Source organism: Dromiciops gliroides, chromosome 1 (genome assembly GCF_019393635.1).
Source record: "Dromiciops gliroides isolate mDroGli1 chromosome 1, mDroGli1.pri, whole genome shotgun sequence".
In the NCBI taxonomy this organism is placed as follows: domain Eukaryota; kingdom Metazoa; phylum Chordata; class Mammalia; order Microbiotheria; family Microbiotheriidae; genus Dromiciops; species Dromiciops gliroides.
In genome coordinates, this window is record NC_057861.1 from 95,079,303 (window position 1) to 95,098,391 (window position 19,089).

The window sequence follows — 19,089 nt, forward strand, 5'->3', positions numbered from 1 at the left end:
TTTCACATAGCATTTTCTACCTTGCATATGTCCTTCTCATGGCCTATTTCAAACCAGTAAGTATTAATGGCCTGTTGAATTCAGGGCATTGTATCATTTAGTAGAGGGAGAGGTATAGGGGCTGGACAAATGGTTTCAGTTGTATAAGGAACTAATGGGAGAGGAAACACCCTCTACCAATGCAAATTGGCACTTTATCTGCAATTTATAGTCTTAGAAATTTGCTGAGATCACCAAGATGTGAAGGGACTTACCCAGGGTCACACCCCCAGAAGGTGTCAGAGATGGCACTTGAACCTGTTTTTTTTTTTCCCCAAGGGCAAATCTTTATCTTCTACACCTCTGATTTTCCAGATTGAATGATTATGACCTCAAGTTGCATAGTAATTTTCCTGCCCCTGCTTTGCACCTATCTCATTCATATCACAGTCATTTGTCTACTTGTCATTCCCTCAGATGTAAAGTAGTGGAAAATAGGCCACAAGCTCGATGTAGATTTGTTTTCCCAATACCTGGTACATTGAGAAACAGCATGGTGTTGACAAAGATACCTCTGACATTTAGGACTAACTGAGGAGCCCAGAAACTAAAAGGTTGTAGTCTTCTAAGGAAGAGAGAACCAAGTTTTGAACTAGAATAATAGAATCTTAGTGTTAGACGGTTAGAAAGTCCTTAAGAAATCATAGAGTCAGATATTCCTGGAGTTAGGAAGACCTGAATTCAAATCTGACCTTAAACACTTAAAAGCAATTTGACCCTGGACATATCACTTAATCTCTGTTTGCTTCAGTTTCTTCGACTGTAAAATGAGGATAATAATAATAGCACCTGCCTCCTGTTCTGAGGATCTAATGAAATATTTGCCAAGCACTTAGCACAGAGTCTGACACATAGTAGGCAACAGATAAATGCTAGTTGTTAATATCATTGTCTTCATCTTTATCATCATCCAGTCTATCCCATATTAGCTGAATCCCCTCTGTGAGATTTAATTTTATTTCAACAAGTATTTATTAAGTGTCTCCTATCTATGTAAAAGCTCCATAAAGGAATGGGATTACAGAGATTATTAAAATGGCACAGTTCCTGATCCAAAGGGGTTTATGTTCTACTGGTTTGCCTACCAGTGGTTATCTAGCCTCAACTCAAAGATTTTTCAGTAACAGAGATATCCCTACAGGTCATTCCACGGGAGACACTTCTCATAATCATTAATTCCTAATGGAGGGGCAGTAAGGTGGCACAGTGGATAAAACACCCACCCTAGATTCAGGAGGACCTGAGTTCAAATCTGACCTCAGACACTGGACACTTACTAGCTGTGTGACCTTGGGCAAGTCACTTAACCCTCATTGTCTCCCCCCCCCCCAAAAAAAAAAAATCCTAATAGAATCATTAGGAAATCTTCCTTATGTTGAGCACACTTTTCCCTGTCGGTAGAAGACAACTAACCCTTCTTCTGTATGGCAGCCTTTTAGGTGTCTGAAGTCAGTGACCATGACTCTTCTGAGTAGTCTGTTCCCCAACCTAAACATTCAGTTATGAGGATACAGCAACCAAGGGGCTAGCTGTCAGAATGAGGAGGAAGGAAGATTCTGAAAGTGGGGAGGTTCTTGTTTTAGCTTAGTAAAAGAAGGGAGGGCTTCTCATTGTTATAAGAACATGGGTAAGGGACAGCTAGGTGGCGCAGTGGATAAAGCACCGGCCCTGGATTCAGGAGAACCTGAGTTCAAATCTGGCCTCGGACACTTGACACTTACTAGCTGTGTGACCCTGGGCAAGTCATTTAACCCTCATTGCCCCCCCCCACCGCCCCAAAAGAACATGGGTAGCTGTGTCTTTGTGATTCAGTTAAGTTGGACATGACACAGTTGGTGATATGAACAGAGTGCTTTGAGGGACTGGCCTAAGGGATTGACTGCAGAATGGAGATAACATTACTTATGGATGTCCCTGCACTGTGCCTGATACATCCTCACTTTACTATTTTACTAATTGGAGAGTTGGAGGTAATATGGATTTCCTAATGCATGATTTAGGTGGTAATTTTTGAGACTCCATTGACTATGATTTTCTGATGTTATCCTTGCTGTGAGAAGTATTAAGTACAGTTTTGGGGGGAAAGAAGTCTGCATTTTGGAGGTTAATTCTATAAAAAACCAAATAATCCCTATTGTGCAGTATAATATGGAATATAATACCCATCTGTACATGACTAGCCAAATGAGGAAGAAAAAGAGAATGACTTAAACAGACAGTTGTACCTGGTGGGATGAATCCTTTTTCAGTCTTACTGATCTGCAAATTTGTCTTTATTTTTAGTCACCTTTCCTTTAACTATACAGATGCGCTTTGCTTTATGTAATAAACCATGCTTCTGAAGAAAAGATGTCATGAAAAGCATTTTAATAAATCAAATAATGCTTGAATTTGTGAAATTTAAATATATAGCCAGTTTACAACAGTAGTCTCTACCTCTACACAAGAAACTCTGATGTGTAGTCCCTTTGTATTTATTTGTCTAGAAAGCATTTGACTTAGTAGAATAAATGTAACCTCTAAGGAAATCTTTAGACAAGGTATTTATCACATAATAGAGCTATTCAAGACTCCACGACAGACATGACTGCAGATAACTGTTCAATGAGCATGATTGACATTAAGCTAAATGTCAGGTAGAGAGATAGGTACTGCAGAAGATGCCCTATGTAAGGTACATATAGAATAAGAATTTTCTAGTGATGGTAAGGGCTATTACCTTCTCCCATTTACAGATGAAATGGTGCTAATTTTATCAAGGTCTGGAACTCTATGAAGCCTCCTCAGAGAACTATATAGTAATAGAAATGAAAGCAGTCTAATCAATCACATAGGAAATACAAAGTGGATAAAATTCATGTACCCATTTTCTGACAAGCAGCTAGATGAGTTGCCAGTTGAATTAGTTCATCAATATTGTGTATTGAAGAAACACTACAGATGGTCCAGAATTTCAAAGGAGAAAGAGATCAGTCTGGATCACATGTGAGAAATTAAATAATGTTTTCAGTGACCTCCAACTACTCTGTGCTGCAAAAATCTATCTGTGGAAAACCAGCATTTCCTCAGTGATACTACTTAGCCTCTGTAATGATTGGAATGACGCCACCTACTGGAGACTTGCTGTGGGAAAGCTCCACCATGAGGAAAATGCCTCAGAGGCATTGTGGCTTTTCCTTGGCGTCAGGAAATGACGTTTGCTCATGGGTGCTGTCTATCAAGGCTACCAGCCAATCAACTTGAGGAGCCTCCTATGGTCTGGGAGGAGACAGGAAGGAGGAAAGGGAGCCTGCGCAGAGAGCTCTGGGGCTTTTTGGATTCCTGACTTGATGGTGGTGGCGGCGGAGGACTTCACAGGAAATTTAAGGAAAGATAGGAATGCCAGGCTGTTGGAATTCTGTTCTCAATCTTTTTCTTTCTATTTTCCAATAAACCCTTACAAACCTAAACTTGTTTTATCAGTGATTTTAGTCAGTTTCCCCCAAAACTGGGGGAACAGATTAGAATCCACATTTAGAATCTTAAATTACACACCTCAAATAATGAAATTAAGATCTCAAAAGAATTAAGATTACAAATAACCCAGCGGACAAGTGGAAGAATGTGTGGTTGGAATAAATAGGTTTCAGGGCATTAAATAAATAAATAATGTGCTTATTAGAATCATATAACAAACTGGAAGAATATTGGTATTAAGAAGATAAGGTTTTTTGTTTATTTCATGGAGCAACTTGCAATTATTGCAAATTCTACATGATTTTCTGAATTCAATCTATTCCACCACCTTTTGATTTCTGGACCCAGATGACTTTCCATATATAGTATCTATCCGAAATAACTTTATTCATTTGACGTTTCTTGTGTAAGAGGACTTGAATCTCTAAGTCTCATGATTATTGATAAAAGAAGTTTGTTGTAGAAGCAGGACAGAGATATACCATTTTCTTCTGCATGCTGTCCTTCCAGTTTCCTTTTTAAATGCTCCTAGAATAAATTGGATTAATTGGGTCTTTTGCCTCACTTTCTACAAAGACTACTGGTCCTAATCCCTTCTTCCTTCTCTCCATCCCTCTCCACTCTTTGCTATTTTATGAGGTTGAAATTTCACATATCTTAAAAAACAGAACGAAAGAAATTTCTCATATCTTCTACCATTGTCCTCTTTTAAGGGTTTTCAAAGGAAGTGATACTCTGAAACAGCTCTTGTCTCCCATATCTAGTCACTTGGCAAGCACATCAAGTGTAAAGAAGTTTTGAGATCCTTTTGGCCAGCTTGTTCTGGTAACTGCTTTATACTGGGGGAAAAAAGGCAATTATCCATGTTGATGAATTTTCCTTTATTTATTTTCCAGGATTTTATTTGAATAGGTCAGATTGGAACTATTGTCATTCCATGGCATAATTTCTTCATATCTTTATTCATTTTCTATTGGTATTGACTTAAGTCTTTGTTCTTATAAGTTGATAGTCTTCTCATCGACAGCAATTCAGAGTTCATCTCCATGTTGAAGACCAACCATTTCCTATTTAAGATCGTTCAATGATTCCTATATCCTGCACCAGGGGTATCAAACTCAAAGAGAAATAGATCCCTGTGAACCATGTATTGACTTAGAAAGTCACAAGTGAAAATTATCTATGGCAAATTTTATATATATGTATGTATGTATATATATATATATATATGTATGTATGTATATATATATGTATGTGTGTGTATATGTATGTATGTGTGTATACATATGTATGTATGTATGTATATATATATTGGGGGGGGCGCAATGAGAGTTAAGTGACTTGCCCAGGGTCACACAGCTAGTAGTGTCAAGTGTCTGAAGCTGGATTTGAACTCAGGTCCTCCTGAATCCACGGCTGGAGCTTTATCCACTGCATCATCTAGCTGCCCCTGTCATATTATATTTTGTTAATTTTTTTAACATTTCCCAAATTTTTTAAGGCATTCAGGGTTAAGTGACTTTCTCAGGATCACATAGCTAGTAAAGTGTCTGAGGCCAGATTTGAACTCAGATCCTCTTGACTCCAGGTCCCATCCTCTGTCCACTGCACCACCTACCTGCCCACCCCCAAATTAGATTTTAATCTGATTCAGGCTGCCCTTGGGAGTTTTGCAGCCCACTGACATCAAGTTTGACTACTTCCTTTCAATTCCCTTCCTGAAGAAAGTTTTTGTGATAACCAGATGTAAGGCTTCTCAGTAGTCCAAAAGCATTTCGTCTCTTTGCTTCCAATACCATGTCCACCTTTGTAGTAAAGTCATTGAGTATTAACATATAGGATTACTTAGCTTATAGGAACATATAATTTTAATATATTTTTTTTCTGGTTTTCAAACGTCTGCAACAGACACTGGTGCATAAGCTACAGTTATCTTCATGTTGGCTTTTTGCTTATGCTTATCATAAATAAGGCCAAGTGTCTTATAAATGAAAGAATTATTCTTATTTCCTTTGAGCAGAAGATGAAACAAACTCTACCAACTATCATATTTGTATTTCCAAGTAAAACTCATGGTTCAGCCTTTCATTTATGAACTGTGTGATCCTGGAAAAGTCACTTAACACTATGAGCCTTAGTATCTTTATCAAGTGGGGATATACCTACAGTACCTTAAAGTGCTATATAGATGTCATCATTGATATTATTAGTAGCAGCAATTTCTTTTTATCTCCTACTCTAGACTGTAAACCAGAATTTCAGTTGTGATAAGATTGGTAACACCAATAGCATGTCAGATTTTTGGTCTTTGGAAAGAATTCCACTAAATTGCCAGCAATTAAATTAACCTTTGTGGAAGATGTAAAAACATTGATCATCATGCCTTTTGCCCCCTTCTACCACTTTGCCACTCTTCCTGCAGAATTGGGATGGGGCCACGTAGGATTTAGGACTATTTTTTATTCTTTCATGCATTTTGTGTTGTAGTGGCCATTTATGACAGGATGCCCTGTACTGAATCAGCTTTTTGTGTAATTACTATTCATTGTTCCTACCTGAGCCAAAGCTAGGCTAATCTCTCTTCCCTGCGACACCCCTTCATTTACTTGGAGATGGTAAGCATGTCCTCCCTAATGCTTCCCTTTTCCAAGTTTAAATATCCTGTTAAGGGCTAAAATTCTAGCTAAACTGTCTAAACTATTTAATGAGTGGTCGCCAATAAATTATAAGCTTTAGCAAGAGTTAGATTTTTAAGCATTTATTAAGGAGAATAAGAATTTGATAAAGAGAGAGAGAAAGGCCTAGATTCCTATCTATTAAAGGGAGAGGACATTTCTAGCTCTGCTCTCCACCAGAGTCCAAAGGAAAAGAGAGCGAGAGCGAGCGCCAGTCTCTTCCTTCCTCCTCCCACTAGTCTGCGTCACTTCCTGACGCCAAAGAAAAGACTCCTGGTCTTGCCCTCAAAGACCTTCGCTTCATGGGAGGAACTCTTCTACAGTAAGTCTCCAGCAGGTGGCTTTATTCCAATCGTTACAATCCTTAGTTCTAGTTTCTTCAGCTCGACCTTGCCTGGCAAGATCTCAAGGCTCCTGGTCACCTTCCTAGGGACACTCTCTAACCTAGCAGTTCTCAAAATGGAATGCAATACAATAGATGTGATCTGTTCATGTAAGAGTGCAGCAAGACTCTTGTATTCCTTCTTTTGGCCATTATTCTTCTCTTAATGCCATCTGAGATCCCATTAGTTTGTTGTTGGCTTTTTGTTTTTGTTTTGTTTTGGAAGTTTTTGACCACTATGTTGCTCTGTTGATTCATATTTAGTTTGCAATCCACTAAAAACCCCTCACCTTTTTTTCAGGCAACCTCCTGCCCTGCTTCACTTCCTTCATTTTGTATTTGTGAAGGACTACTTTGCGTATTTCCCTTTAAGTTTCATCTTCTATTTAGCCCAATGACTTTAGTGTAATATGGTGCATTGAGGACCAGCCTTGGAGTTAGGAAGACCTGAACTCGTCTTTCCTCTAATACTTACTTGCTATGAGATCATGGGCAAGTCACTTAACATCAATTCTTACATCACTTTCTGAGACTAGGCTGCCCATGAGTTAACAATCTGTAGTACAAATTTTCAGGCCACATTTTTCCCCCCACACTGATGGCATCACAAAGTTTATTTAAAAAAAAAAAAGAATTCAGTCTGATGTTCTAACCAGTTGAGTTACTAAATAGTTGTCTTTTCGGATCCTGACTCTGCCATCTGGTGTATTAACTACAGCTACCAGCTTTGTGTCATTTGTAAATTTGATAAGCATGTCAGCAATATATTTAACTAAGTCATTGATATAAATAGTAAATAGCACAGAGCCAGTAACAGCACCCTGGGACATTCTACTAGCGACCTCCTGCCACACTGATCAGCCAGATGGTCAGTGATTCAGAATTCATGGAACTCCACTGTTGCCTAGTCCATAACTCTCTATCTTGTCCATAAGAATTGCATAAGATAAAAGTAGACAATATTTACACTATTTCCCATATTTACCAGTTAATTAAGGTTATCAAAAAAGGAAAAGAGTGACTGTCTAAAAGAAATTATTGCAAATGAAGGTTAGAGGAAGAAAATATCAACTCTATTAATGTATGTCATATATGCATGTATACATATGTATATAATTGTTTATATGCATACACATTTAAATATACACACTTATAATTCATTTTCTAACTAGCCCATATGCTTTTTTTTGTTTCCTAATATCCTTTTCACAATAAAGAAAAATTGACAGAAATCAAAGTCAGGCTGATTAGCCTATAATTTTCAGATTTTATCTTTTTTTGAAACTCCAGAAAACTTCTCCCGTTCTTTTCATTCTCCATAACATTTAAAAAATGACAATCACATTCCCCAGGCCTTTTCTAACTTAGGATATGGCTTCTTGCTCAGTCGTTTTAGTTGTTTCAGTAACATCTGACTCTCCAAGACCCCATTTAGGGTATTTTTGGCAAAGATACTGGTGTGGTTTGCCAATTCCTTCTCCAACTCATTTTACAGATGTGGAACTGAGGCAACAGTGTTAAGTGACTTGCCCAGGGTCACACAGCTAGTAAGTGTCTGAGGCCAGATTTCAACTAATGAAGATGAGTCTTCCTGATTCCCCAAGCATGGTGCTCTAATCACTGCACCACATAGTTGCCCTATGGATTATTATACCTGATGCTATGAATTCATCAAGCACAAAAGCATGTTCTTCTGTCCCCTTCCTGGTGAGTTTTACCTTCCTGTAAGGCATTTTTATTCTAGCTTTTTCAGTTTAAAAGTTATTCTCCTTGCTAAGAAAAAAGAATCAAAATAAAAGTTAAGTTCTATAGTGTGTGGTATTATTACCCTGTCCACTCTGGGTAGCCATTTTGTCCTTTCTTCTACCCTTCTCTTTACTGCAGTATAGAAATATGTTCTCCTCATATCCAGGATGTATTTCAGATTATTTCTATCTTCTTTCTTCTCTGTCATAAATTTGAAAGTAGAGTGCTCACTTCCCTTCAAGATCCCCATTGTTTCTACCCCAGGGGGAAAAAAATTCCTCCTCCTTGGTAGGAATCACATTCAGGTCAAACTTTCCTTTTTGTTGTTCTACTACCTTTGAAAAGGTGAAATTATCAGTACAGTAAGCCAAAAACATGATTAACATCTCTACTTTTGGCAGAGACTGAGCTCCAGCAGATGTCTGGGTAATTAAAGTTTCCCATCACTGTTCTACCATGCCATCATGTTAGTCTTGTAATCTGTTTCCCAAACTCCTCATCTATTTACTCCATCTCTCCAGGTGGTCTTTAGTATAATGCTTTGATGACAGAAGTGTGTCTGTTTCTACCTCCATTGATCTTTAGCCAAAATCTCTCTACTGGGCTTTCCTTTCTCCCCACCCGAATCCTGTTCTTGGATTTTCTTGTGTGGGTCTTCTTAATATGTAATGCTATTGCATCCCCCTTTTATCCTTTCTATTTCTTTTGGGGAAAAAATGTTATTATCCCTTAACCATGTTCTAGCCGTGAATCCTATTACACCATCTCATTGATTACCTATGAGGTCAAATATGCTTTCTTGAATTAAGCTATTTTGTTCCTTCCCCCTTGATTGCTATTTGTACATTCTGTATTTAATGGCATTAATTTAATGAAATTTATGTTTTAACTCTGTCTTGCAAGTGCAAACCTATTCCATTAAGCAAGACTCACCTTTATGTATCTTTTTTTTTTTTTTTCGGTGAGGCAGTTGGGGTTAAGTGACTTGCCCAGGGTCACACAGCTAGTAAGTGTTAAGTGTCTGAGGCCGGATTTGAACTCAGGTACTTCTGACTCCAGGGCTGGTGCTTTATCCACTGAGCCACCTAGCTGCCCCTTATGTATCTTTTTAATGATCCCTATCTCTCTCTCTCTCTCTCTCTCTCTCTCTCTCTCTCTCTCTCTCTCTCTCTCTCTCTCTCTCTCTCTCTCTCCCCCTCTTTCTCTCCATATGTGTGTATCTATAGATATGTATACACACACACACACACACACACACACACACACACACAGCTAGAAGGGACCATAGAAGTCATCTGACCCAACCTCAGACAAGTTAAGTTTCTGGCCCATGATCACATAACTAGTGATTATAATAATAATAAATATTATTACTAATTATTAATGATAATAACTTGGACTTCTCTAATACTTTAAGGTTTGTAAAGCTTGTTAGCTCTGTTCTTGTCCACTGGACTTGGACCCAAGTCTCCTGACTCTCAGGCACAGTATCTATGCCCTGTCCTGCTACCCCTTGGGTTGGTCAGAGCCTGTGCTCCACAAGTTTTGCCTTCAAAACCCAAGTTCACCTCCATACCTTCTAATAAATTATTATTCTCCTACTCTTAAGTTGTAATAAAAGTGATTTTCTAGATGAGGGAACTGAAGGTCTGAGAGGTTAAGTGACTTGCCTATGATCACACATCTGATAAATCTGAGACTGGAACCTGCTATACACAAGTAATTATGTTCTACCTTAAGGTTTTTGACCAGGTAAGATTTTTTTTTTTTGCCATGAATTTTTTGGGGGTGAGGAGGTTTAGAAATGTGGTTTAATTGAGAGAAGTAACTCTGAGTTACTCAGTCTACTAAAGCAAGACTTGCAGCTCAAGCTCTTAGAAAGTCATTTGGGTTCATGGAGAAGGTAAAGAGATTTACCATACTGTGTAAAAGTTGGTCAGAATGATTGTTTACCGTATGTTCTCATAGCTGGCATCATGTTGTGTATTTACCTATGCAACTGTAGACTTGTTTCTAAATGTCAGAGCTAAAAGACTTGGCATCAATTGTATTGGATTCACTATATTTTCCTATGTATAGAATTCATAGATAGTTAAGAGGAGAAATGCTTTTGTTGCTCATTTTACCCATTCCCCCTAGTCTGCCAGTTACTCTCTTTCAAAGGGAAATAAATCAATGCTTACTTCTAAAGGCACAGTTCAAAGTACATTTTTCCAGTTAAGCAAAATAGAAACACAATAAAATTCTGTCTGTTCATTCTAGAAAGAAGGCAGGCTAAATGTATTAATGGTTCCTACTGCTCAGGGCAGCTCTGCAGCTCTTGTTAGGCTGTCTATATCCAAATAACACATTCTTTCCAAACCCAACCCTATTAACTATGAGAGCTGCCTCTTTTCTTTTTTTCTTTTTTTTCTCTTTATGACCTGAAAATGAGCCTGCCTCTTTGACTCATGTCATTTTCTATATGTTTTCATGAAACCACAGCTCTGGAAGCAGTCTTCCGTAGGTCTTTTAGTCTATCCCATTGTCTCCACACTAAAAGAGAAACAGGATAAAAGGCAATAAATTGCTATATTATTTGGGAAAGAAAGGAATCAGGACTCTTGAAGCAGACCTATGAATACAGTTGTATTCACATCAATACTGTGAAGACAAAAGCATGGGGTAGTGGATAGAGAGACAGCTCCAGTGTCAGGAAGAGTAATGTTCAAGTCATACCTCAGATACATATTGACTGAATAACCCTAGGTAAATCACTTATTCTCTCAGTGCCCCTAAGCAGCTCCCTGAGACCTTGAGTTACAGATGAGCTCCTGATCTGCCTTGGGGGAGGCAGTTTCTGCACAAGTCCAGAACAAAATCTCAAAAGCATGATACTGGTAACGAATAAACCAAAACAGAGTTGTAGAAATCATTAGCTACGTTATCGTTTCATGTTCATCAATCTTAGTCATTCTATTATGGTATTCCGCTTCTCTCTGTTCAATCCAGCAGGCATTGTGCTAGGTGAGGGGATAAAAAGGAAAAAGGAAAACCATCCCTGACCCTCCAGCAGCTTATATTTCATATGTTAGCTTCAGACCTTTCTCTAAGAGTAGATTGGCAGCTGGGGTAGGGGTGGTAGGTGGTTGAAGTGCTGGGCGTGGAGTTAGAAAGGCCTGAGTTCAATTCCTATCTCATTAGTCTATGTGACTTAGCTTCTCAGTTTCTTCATCTGAACAGTGGGAATCATCTTAGGCCCCTACCCTCATAGGCTTGTTGTTAGGATTAAATAAGAAAACATGTCAAATGCTTTATAAAGGGTGACTCATTACTTGAAGAAGAAGTACAAAGGTGGAATAAAAGAACTTATTAATAAAAAAGACCTTTGGTATTAACTAGTGTGACCTTCTCTTTTCACAGAGGAGGGAATTCTGGCCTAGAGAGGTGAAATGACTCACCTGAGGTCTCACAGGGATGTTGTATGGCCAAAATACAAGTGCTATCTTCAGTGTGACTCCAAATCCAAAGCTTTTTTCACTCTGCCACACAGCCCTATTATTCAAAGGATTGATAAATACTAATAAGGAAAGAGCTTGTGGAAAGGGTGTCATTCAGTCTGGGACAGGCAAGTCCATCCAGTAAGAACCTCCAGTAACATGAAAAACTCTTCCATGGAGGTTGTTGACCTGCTGGTCTTCATCTCCACTGAGGCTAAAGACAAGGTCAAAGGTGCTTATGTTGCAACTTCAAGGACTTGTGTCCTTTTTTTTTTTTTTTACTTTTATTTTTAAATTAATAAAGTATTTCATTTTTTTCCTGTTACATGTAAAGATAGTTCTCAACTTTTGTTTATACAAGCTTTCCAATTTCAGATTTTTCTCCCTCCCTCCCTCCCCCCTCCCCTAGACAGCAGGCAATCTGATATAGGTTATATATATACACATAATAACATTAATCCTATTTCTGCATTAGTCATGTTATAAGAGAAAAAATCAGAGCAATGATGAAAAACCTCAAAATAGAAAAAAACAACAGCTTCAAAAACAAAAGAAATAGTATTGTTCATCAGCATCTATACTCCGCAGTTCTTTTTTTTTTTTCTTGGATTTGGAGATCCTCTTCCATCACAAGTTCCCTGGAACTCTTCTGTGCCATTGCAGTGGTGAGAAGAATATAGTCCATCATAGTAGATCAACACTCAATGTTGATGATACTGTGTACAATGTTCTTCTGGTTCTGCTCATCTCACTCATCATCAGCTCACGCAAGACCCTCCGGGTTTCTCTGAACTCTTCCTGCTCATCATTTCTTACAGCGACTTGTGTCCTTTTTAAAGGATATTTTTTCTCTCTATGAACATTCTCAAAGATTAGAATGGGTTAATAAAAGAGACTGTGGAGGGGCAGCTAGGTGGCGCAGTGGATAGAGCACTGGCCCTGGATTCAGGAGTACCTGAGTTCAAATCCAGCCTCAGACACTTGACACTTACTAGCTGTGTGACACTGGGCAAGTCACTTAACCCTCATTGCCAAGCAAAAAAAAAAAAAAAGAGAGAGAGAGAGAGACTGTGGAGTGTTTTTTTAAATTGAGAGTAGCTCTTTTCCTGGATTTTGCCTGAAGGAACAGGTAACCTTTTGAGATCCCTGTGACACCAGTAATTCTTTTAAAAGCCCAGAAAAAGTGATGCTGGGGGCAACTAGGTGGCGCAGTGGATAGAGCACCAACCCTGGATTCAAGAAGACCTGAGTTCAAATCTGGCCTCAGACACTTGATACTTACTAGCTGTGTGGTCCTGAGCAAGTCACTTAACCCGAATTGCCTCACCAAAAAAAAAAAAAAAAAATTAACTTTGGGGCAGCTAGATGGCGCAGTGGATAGAGCACCGGCCCTGGATTCAGGAGTACCTGAGTTCAAATCTGGCCTCAGACACTTAACACTTACTAGCTGTATGACCCTGGGCAAGTCACTTAACCCCAATTGCCTTACTAAAAAAAAAAAAAGTGATTCTGTATTCTTTCTCACTGGTCTGTTATAGTAACTTGTGCCCATCCTTTTGCCAGGTCCAGTTCAGTTCACTACCAGCAACCCAAATCCTTTCTGCTGAAGCTTAAGCTTATTCCTCTCTGAGTATAAATGGACAAAGAACTGGCCTCTTCATTTATTTTAAATATGTTCTCTTCTCCAAGGGAAATACTCCTAATTCCTCTTCAGTGTTTTTTCTTAGTGTACTAATAATTGTTGTTGTTATCATCTTGGGAAACCCCTTTTTCAGTTTTTGCCATTTAAGATCATTTAACAAAAAACTCTGTAAAAGTCAGAAATCATATCTTATCCAAATATCACAGTCTCCTTTAACCTAACCCAGTGTTTTATACATAGTAGGTGCTGAATGAATGTATGCTGAATGAATGAATGAATGAATGAAGATCAAATGTTGCTAAGTGAATATCCAAGAACCCTCAGGGACACTGGATTGAGTTTTTTATATCATCTGTCTTTGGGATTGCCCAGAGGATGTCTTCCATATGGTAGATGGAGGCCTTCCCTTTATTTCATCCCATTCCACATGGTTCTGGTTGATATTTGGGAATATGGTCTCCCCAGTACTTTGTCAGTTGTTTTATACATACTGTTCTACTCAGGATGTCTGAGGCAGTAGAGTTGATTGATGACTCCCAGATATAATCATTCCTTGAAAGGGAGTCTGTGTTTCTCTCTAGGATGGTATCGATCTTCTCACAAATAGTTGAACTATCAAAATAAAGACACCTATGATAAACTGCATACATATTTTTTGCACAGCTAAAGGGATTGATAGTAAATTATCAGCAGGGATGCTGACAGTTCTTTGTTTCAGAACATCACATCCCTAGTGATTTCTGTGTGTTTATGCCTTAAGTAAATTCTCATATCCCTTTGAGGTCTATTTTAACTCATTACCCAACAAGAACCCATGTGACCTTGTCTTTCCACTTTTCCTTAGGTGACTGAGGAGGAACAGAGTGCCAACCATACTGTGATGATCCAGGAGACCTTACAGCAGGCCTCAGTGGAGCTGGCTGAGCAGCACCACTTAGTCGTATCTTCTGATGATGTGGAAGGAATCGAGACAGTGACTGTTTACACCCAAGGTGGAGAAGCCTCTGAGTTCATCGTTTACGTGCAGGAGGCCTTGCAGCCGGTTGAAGAACAGACTGTGGAACAGTCAGCCCAGGACATCTAGAGAACCAGAGGCTCATATATTTAGGGCCAGTTGAGTCTTCTCATTTTACAGAGGAGAAAACCTCAAAGCCTAGAGAGGTGACAAGCCAACAACCACATCACAGTGCCTCTAGTGTGTGTCCCTGGTGACTGTAGATACAAAAAATTGCCCAGCACTTGCAAAATTTTCCAACTCCTCATTCCATCCTGCACCAGCATTTCTTCCACAGTACTACTAGCAGTTAGTCTGACTGTTGATGAATTACTGATCTGTCTGGCTCTCTGGGCAGCTACTTACCCCTCATCTTCCCAGCCTTCTATAGCTTGCTTCTAAAAAGATATTTGAACAGTACCCATCTCCCTTCTATTCCACAAAAAGAAGAAAATGCTCATTTTTTTGCTGTAAGATGTATTTTTTAAAAAACCTTTCATCCCTAGTCAGAACCTGCCCAAAATCTCCGAATAAATCCTCAGCCAAAGGGTAGATCCCTGTGTAGTATGCCCATTTTCTCTCCAGAGATTCTCCTGTGGAAGGTAAACCACAATATTAAGACAAAGTGGCCTTATGGACAGAAGATAAATTTTGACGAGCCTCATTGAGTGGGAGGGGGAATGGGGTGAGGGAGGGAATGGTTTCTACCTTTTTACTTCCTATTTTATCTGTAAAGTTCCAGCTCAACTCAAGCAGATCGGACATTTTTAGCAAGTAAACAGAGCACAGAGCAGAACTAGTCAACCTTTCACACCCACAAGTGTTTTTCCATTTCTTCTTCTTGGAATTATTTTGCTTCTTCCTTCTCTCCCTTCTTTTAAATGCACTGTTAGGGCCACTGGCTAGTAGCAGCAGTAGTGGTGAGAGGGGCAAGTTGGGAAAGGAATGTAAGTGGTTAAATACTTATCTGGGTATTTTCCTGTTTCTCATTTAAATCATGGTAGTTTCAATTTTATATTTTATGATCCCAGAGTCTTAGGTTTTAGCATCAAATGAAAACTTGTCAGTGTCACAGATACTTGAAGAGCAATTCTCAATTATTCCTATTAAAATAATTCAGACTTATAGGGGGCTTTTTAGGTCTATAATTTTTCCTTCTAGTTCCTTGTGCCCGGTACATTATTTGCTACCTCCAGAGGAATAAAAGTGCACCTTTCTTTAATATTTTATTTGAAAATAACAATAAATTGACCATATAAAGACTTCATTATGTTTTATTGCTTGATCAAACTTCAAATTCAGACATTCAAATTTATATGCAGATATGTGTTTTTTTAAGCTTGAAAATCACAGCATAATTAGGGATGTTCATGATCAACTAAGGAAAATAAAGCCTATGATATAATGGAAGGAACACTGAATTTTGACTAAAAAGACCTGGGTTCAAATCCTGGCTTTTCTACTAAATTCCTGTGCAGCCTTGTTCCAAGTTATCTAACTTCTCTTGGTCTTAGTTTCAACTATTGAATAATTGATTTTGAGTTTATGATCTCTAAGGTCCATTTCAGCCCTAAACCCTATGATCATAAATGACCATGTCAGTCATATAGCTTGTAGATCATAGCACCAGATCTCAAAGCCAAGTCTTCCAGTTCTAATCCAAGACTCTTTTCTTGTTGGCTGTCACCTGTGAGGATTGCAGGTAGACAAACAAGGTGAAATGGACAAATGGGAGCAGATCCAGAGGTGGTCAACCCATCCACATAATGGGAATGTACAAGGTTTGGGGACTGCACTAAATGATATCCAAATTTCCTTCCCGTCAAAAATTCTATGATTTTTTTCCCTCTTTAAATTTGATAATAGCTACTAGTCATTCTTCCATTTGTAGTAGTAATAATAGCTCACATTTATCTAGTCCTATAGAGTTCATTAAAAAAAAAACACAAACCACTCCAAAGTTATAGATGAAGCATGTAGCATTAGAGAGTACTGAGCTTTGAGTCAGGGTGACCTAGGCATGATACTTTCTCTCCTTAAGATATATCTACTATCTAGTCATAGATCTGTTTTGGTGAAACTTGGAATTACCAACATCAAAGATAAAGATCCTTCATGTATCAAAGTATTATTTATATCCATTCCTCCCTCCCCTATCACATTCCACAACAATACTCTAAGGGAGTACAAATATTATTATTTCCATTTTAATGATGTAGTAACAGATTTAGAGAAGCTTAGGGACTTGCTCAGAACCATGTAGATGGAAGAGCTGGCCCATGAACCCGGGTTCATGCAAAATTTAGCAATTGCTCTGCTACAGCATGCTGATAGCTCTTTGGCAGGTGGATTTGGGATCCATTCTTGGAATGTGTTCTCAAAAGATGCTAAATGCCATGATCAGTTTTTTAGATTATCTTTCTCTTCTATATTTCTATTTTAACAAAAGTTCTTGTAACACATGGATCTCTAAGAAAGGGAAGGAAAGAACCCAGGGAGAAATTGAGGCTATGCCAAGACAAAAACAATATTTTTTTTTAAAAGGAAAAAAGTATACCAAAAAAGAGGAGATTCTGAAAGGGACAAAATGACAAAACTAGCATTGGAATCCAAGAAAACTCTACCCCAAAAATCAGTCTACCAAAAATAAAAGAGCATTTTGAGTTTTGAGCACTCAGGAAACACAGTCAAGACATAGAGACCACTTCCTCCTGTGAAAGCTGCCTAGTCTGCCTAAAAAGACCTTGCTGTGGAAAATTCTTTTTGCCCCCTATGCTATTTTTAACATTTATGTTACTCAATAGGTGAGAATAATGCTTATCTATAAAAACAAATCTTCGGAAAGAGTTTCTCTAAACATTAGGACCTCCACAAAATTCTAAGCAAAAATTCCTACTGGTTCTATGAAAATGCAGTAACTTCAAATATGTCTGTTGATGAACTATTTTTGTTTCCTGGGAACCAGCCTAGCTAGGTTCAAAGAGGTTCATTACCATAAGGCTGATCACCAGGTGATTTGTTTGGGGGCCACCAAGACTCATGAAACAGGAAAATACAAAAATACCCTCATGGTGATTTCATTTCTGATTTCAAACAAGATATATACAAAATAAATTAGAAATAATAACTAGAATTAAGAGGGATTAGGAAAGGTTTCCTATAGAAAGTGGATTTTAACTGGGACCTGGAAATCAGAGAAGCCACAAAAAGGAGATGAGGTGGGGGAGGACATTGCAGCCATGGGGGTCAGTCAGTGAAAATGCCCAGTGTTGGAAGATGGCATATCTTGTTCAAAGAACCTCAAAGAAGCCAAATGTCACTGGATCTTGGAGTATTTAGTGGGAGGGCCGAGAGACAGGTGTAAGATTTAAGACTGAAAAGGTTATGAAGGGTTCTGAAAGTCAAACTGAGTGTTTTATATTTGATCCTGAAGGTGGTGGGTAATCACAAGTTTGAATGGGGGGACTGGTATTACATGGTCAGACCTGAACTTTATGAAGGTCACTTTGACAGCTGAGTAGAGAGTGGCCTGGATGGAATAAGGAAAGACTTGTGTCAAGGAGGCCTACCAGCTGACTATTGCAATGGTCCAAGAGTGAGTGATAGGGGCCAGCACCAAGGTGGTGGCAGTGGAGAAGGAGACATTGGAGAGTTATATTATGCATGCAAAATTGACAAAATTGACAGGTCTTAACAGCAAATTGGATATGGGGGTTGAGAAAGAGTGGGGGGTTGAGGATGACACCTAGGTTATAAATCTGAGTGGCTGGGAGGATGGTGGCACCCTCAACAGTTATAAGGAAATTAGTGGAAAGGGAAGGTTTTGGGGAAGAGATGAGTTCAATTTCAATCATGTCATATTTAAGATGTCTATGAGATCCAGTTTAAGATGTTCAATAAGGAGTTGTAGATGCAAGAATATCAGTCTCAAAAGCTGCAGAGAGGTAAAAAAGAATAAAAATGGAAAAAAGTCCAGTGGATTTGGCAATTGATAACTAGTGAGGATGGATGCGTCAAATGAGGATTTTTGAGGAAAGAGGAGAGATGGGTATATTTGTAGCAGTGAAGAAGCCAGTAGACAACAACAACAACAAAATTGAAGATAAATGAATGTAATGATGATAGAGGAGACTGTTGGAGAAGACAGGATGGAATGGGATTACTGCTACAACAATGTGACAGGGACTATGCTAAGTGCTGGAGATATAAAGAATGGCAAAAGACAGTCCCTGCCTTTAAGGAGCTCAAAGTCTAATGGGGGGTTGGGGTGGGCATGAGAGGAGAGAGCAACATGGAAAATAAATACAAACAGAAGCTATATCTAGGATAAATTGGAGATGACCAACAGGAGGCATTAAAAGCTTCTTGCAGAAATTGTGATTTTAACTGGATCCTGAAGGAAATTGGGAAATAGGCAGAGATGAGGAAGGAAAGGATTCCAGGTATAGGGACATCCAGGGTAAATGCCTAGAGTTGGAAAATAAAATATTTTGTTCAAAGAACACCAAATAAGCCAGAGTCACTGGATCACAGAATGCATGGAGGTGTAAGAAGAATGGAATGGTAGTGGTCATGGTGAGGTAGGGATGGGAGCTTCAGGTTATGAATGTTTTGGAATGCCAAACAGGATTTTATGGTTTGTCCTGGAAGTGATTGGGTACCAGTGAGGTTTGTTT

At 38.7% G+C, this 19,089-nt stretch overlaps 1 protein-coding gene across 1 annotated transcript in view; it reads left to right on the forward strand.

Moving 5' to 3' along the window:
- Nucleotides 1–18,589, forward strand: part of ZFAT (zinc finger and AT-hook domain containing) — a 295,731-nt gene extending 277,142 nt beyond the window's left edge. The window contains exon 16 of the mRNA XM_043979739.1: nt 14,264–18,589. Within this exon, the coding sequence (XP_043835674.1) occupies nt 14,264–14,503 (240 nt within the window). The 3' untranslated portion in view covers nt 14,504–18,589. The remainder of the gene's footprint in view (nt 1–14,263) is intronic.
- The last annotated feature ends 500 nt before the right edge of the window (nt 18,590–19,089 follow it).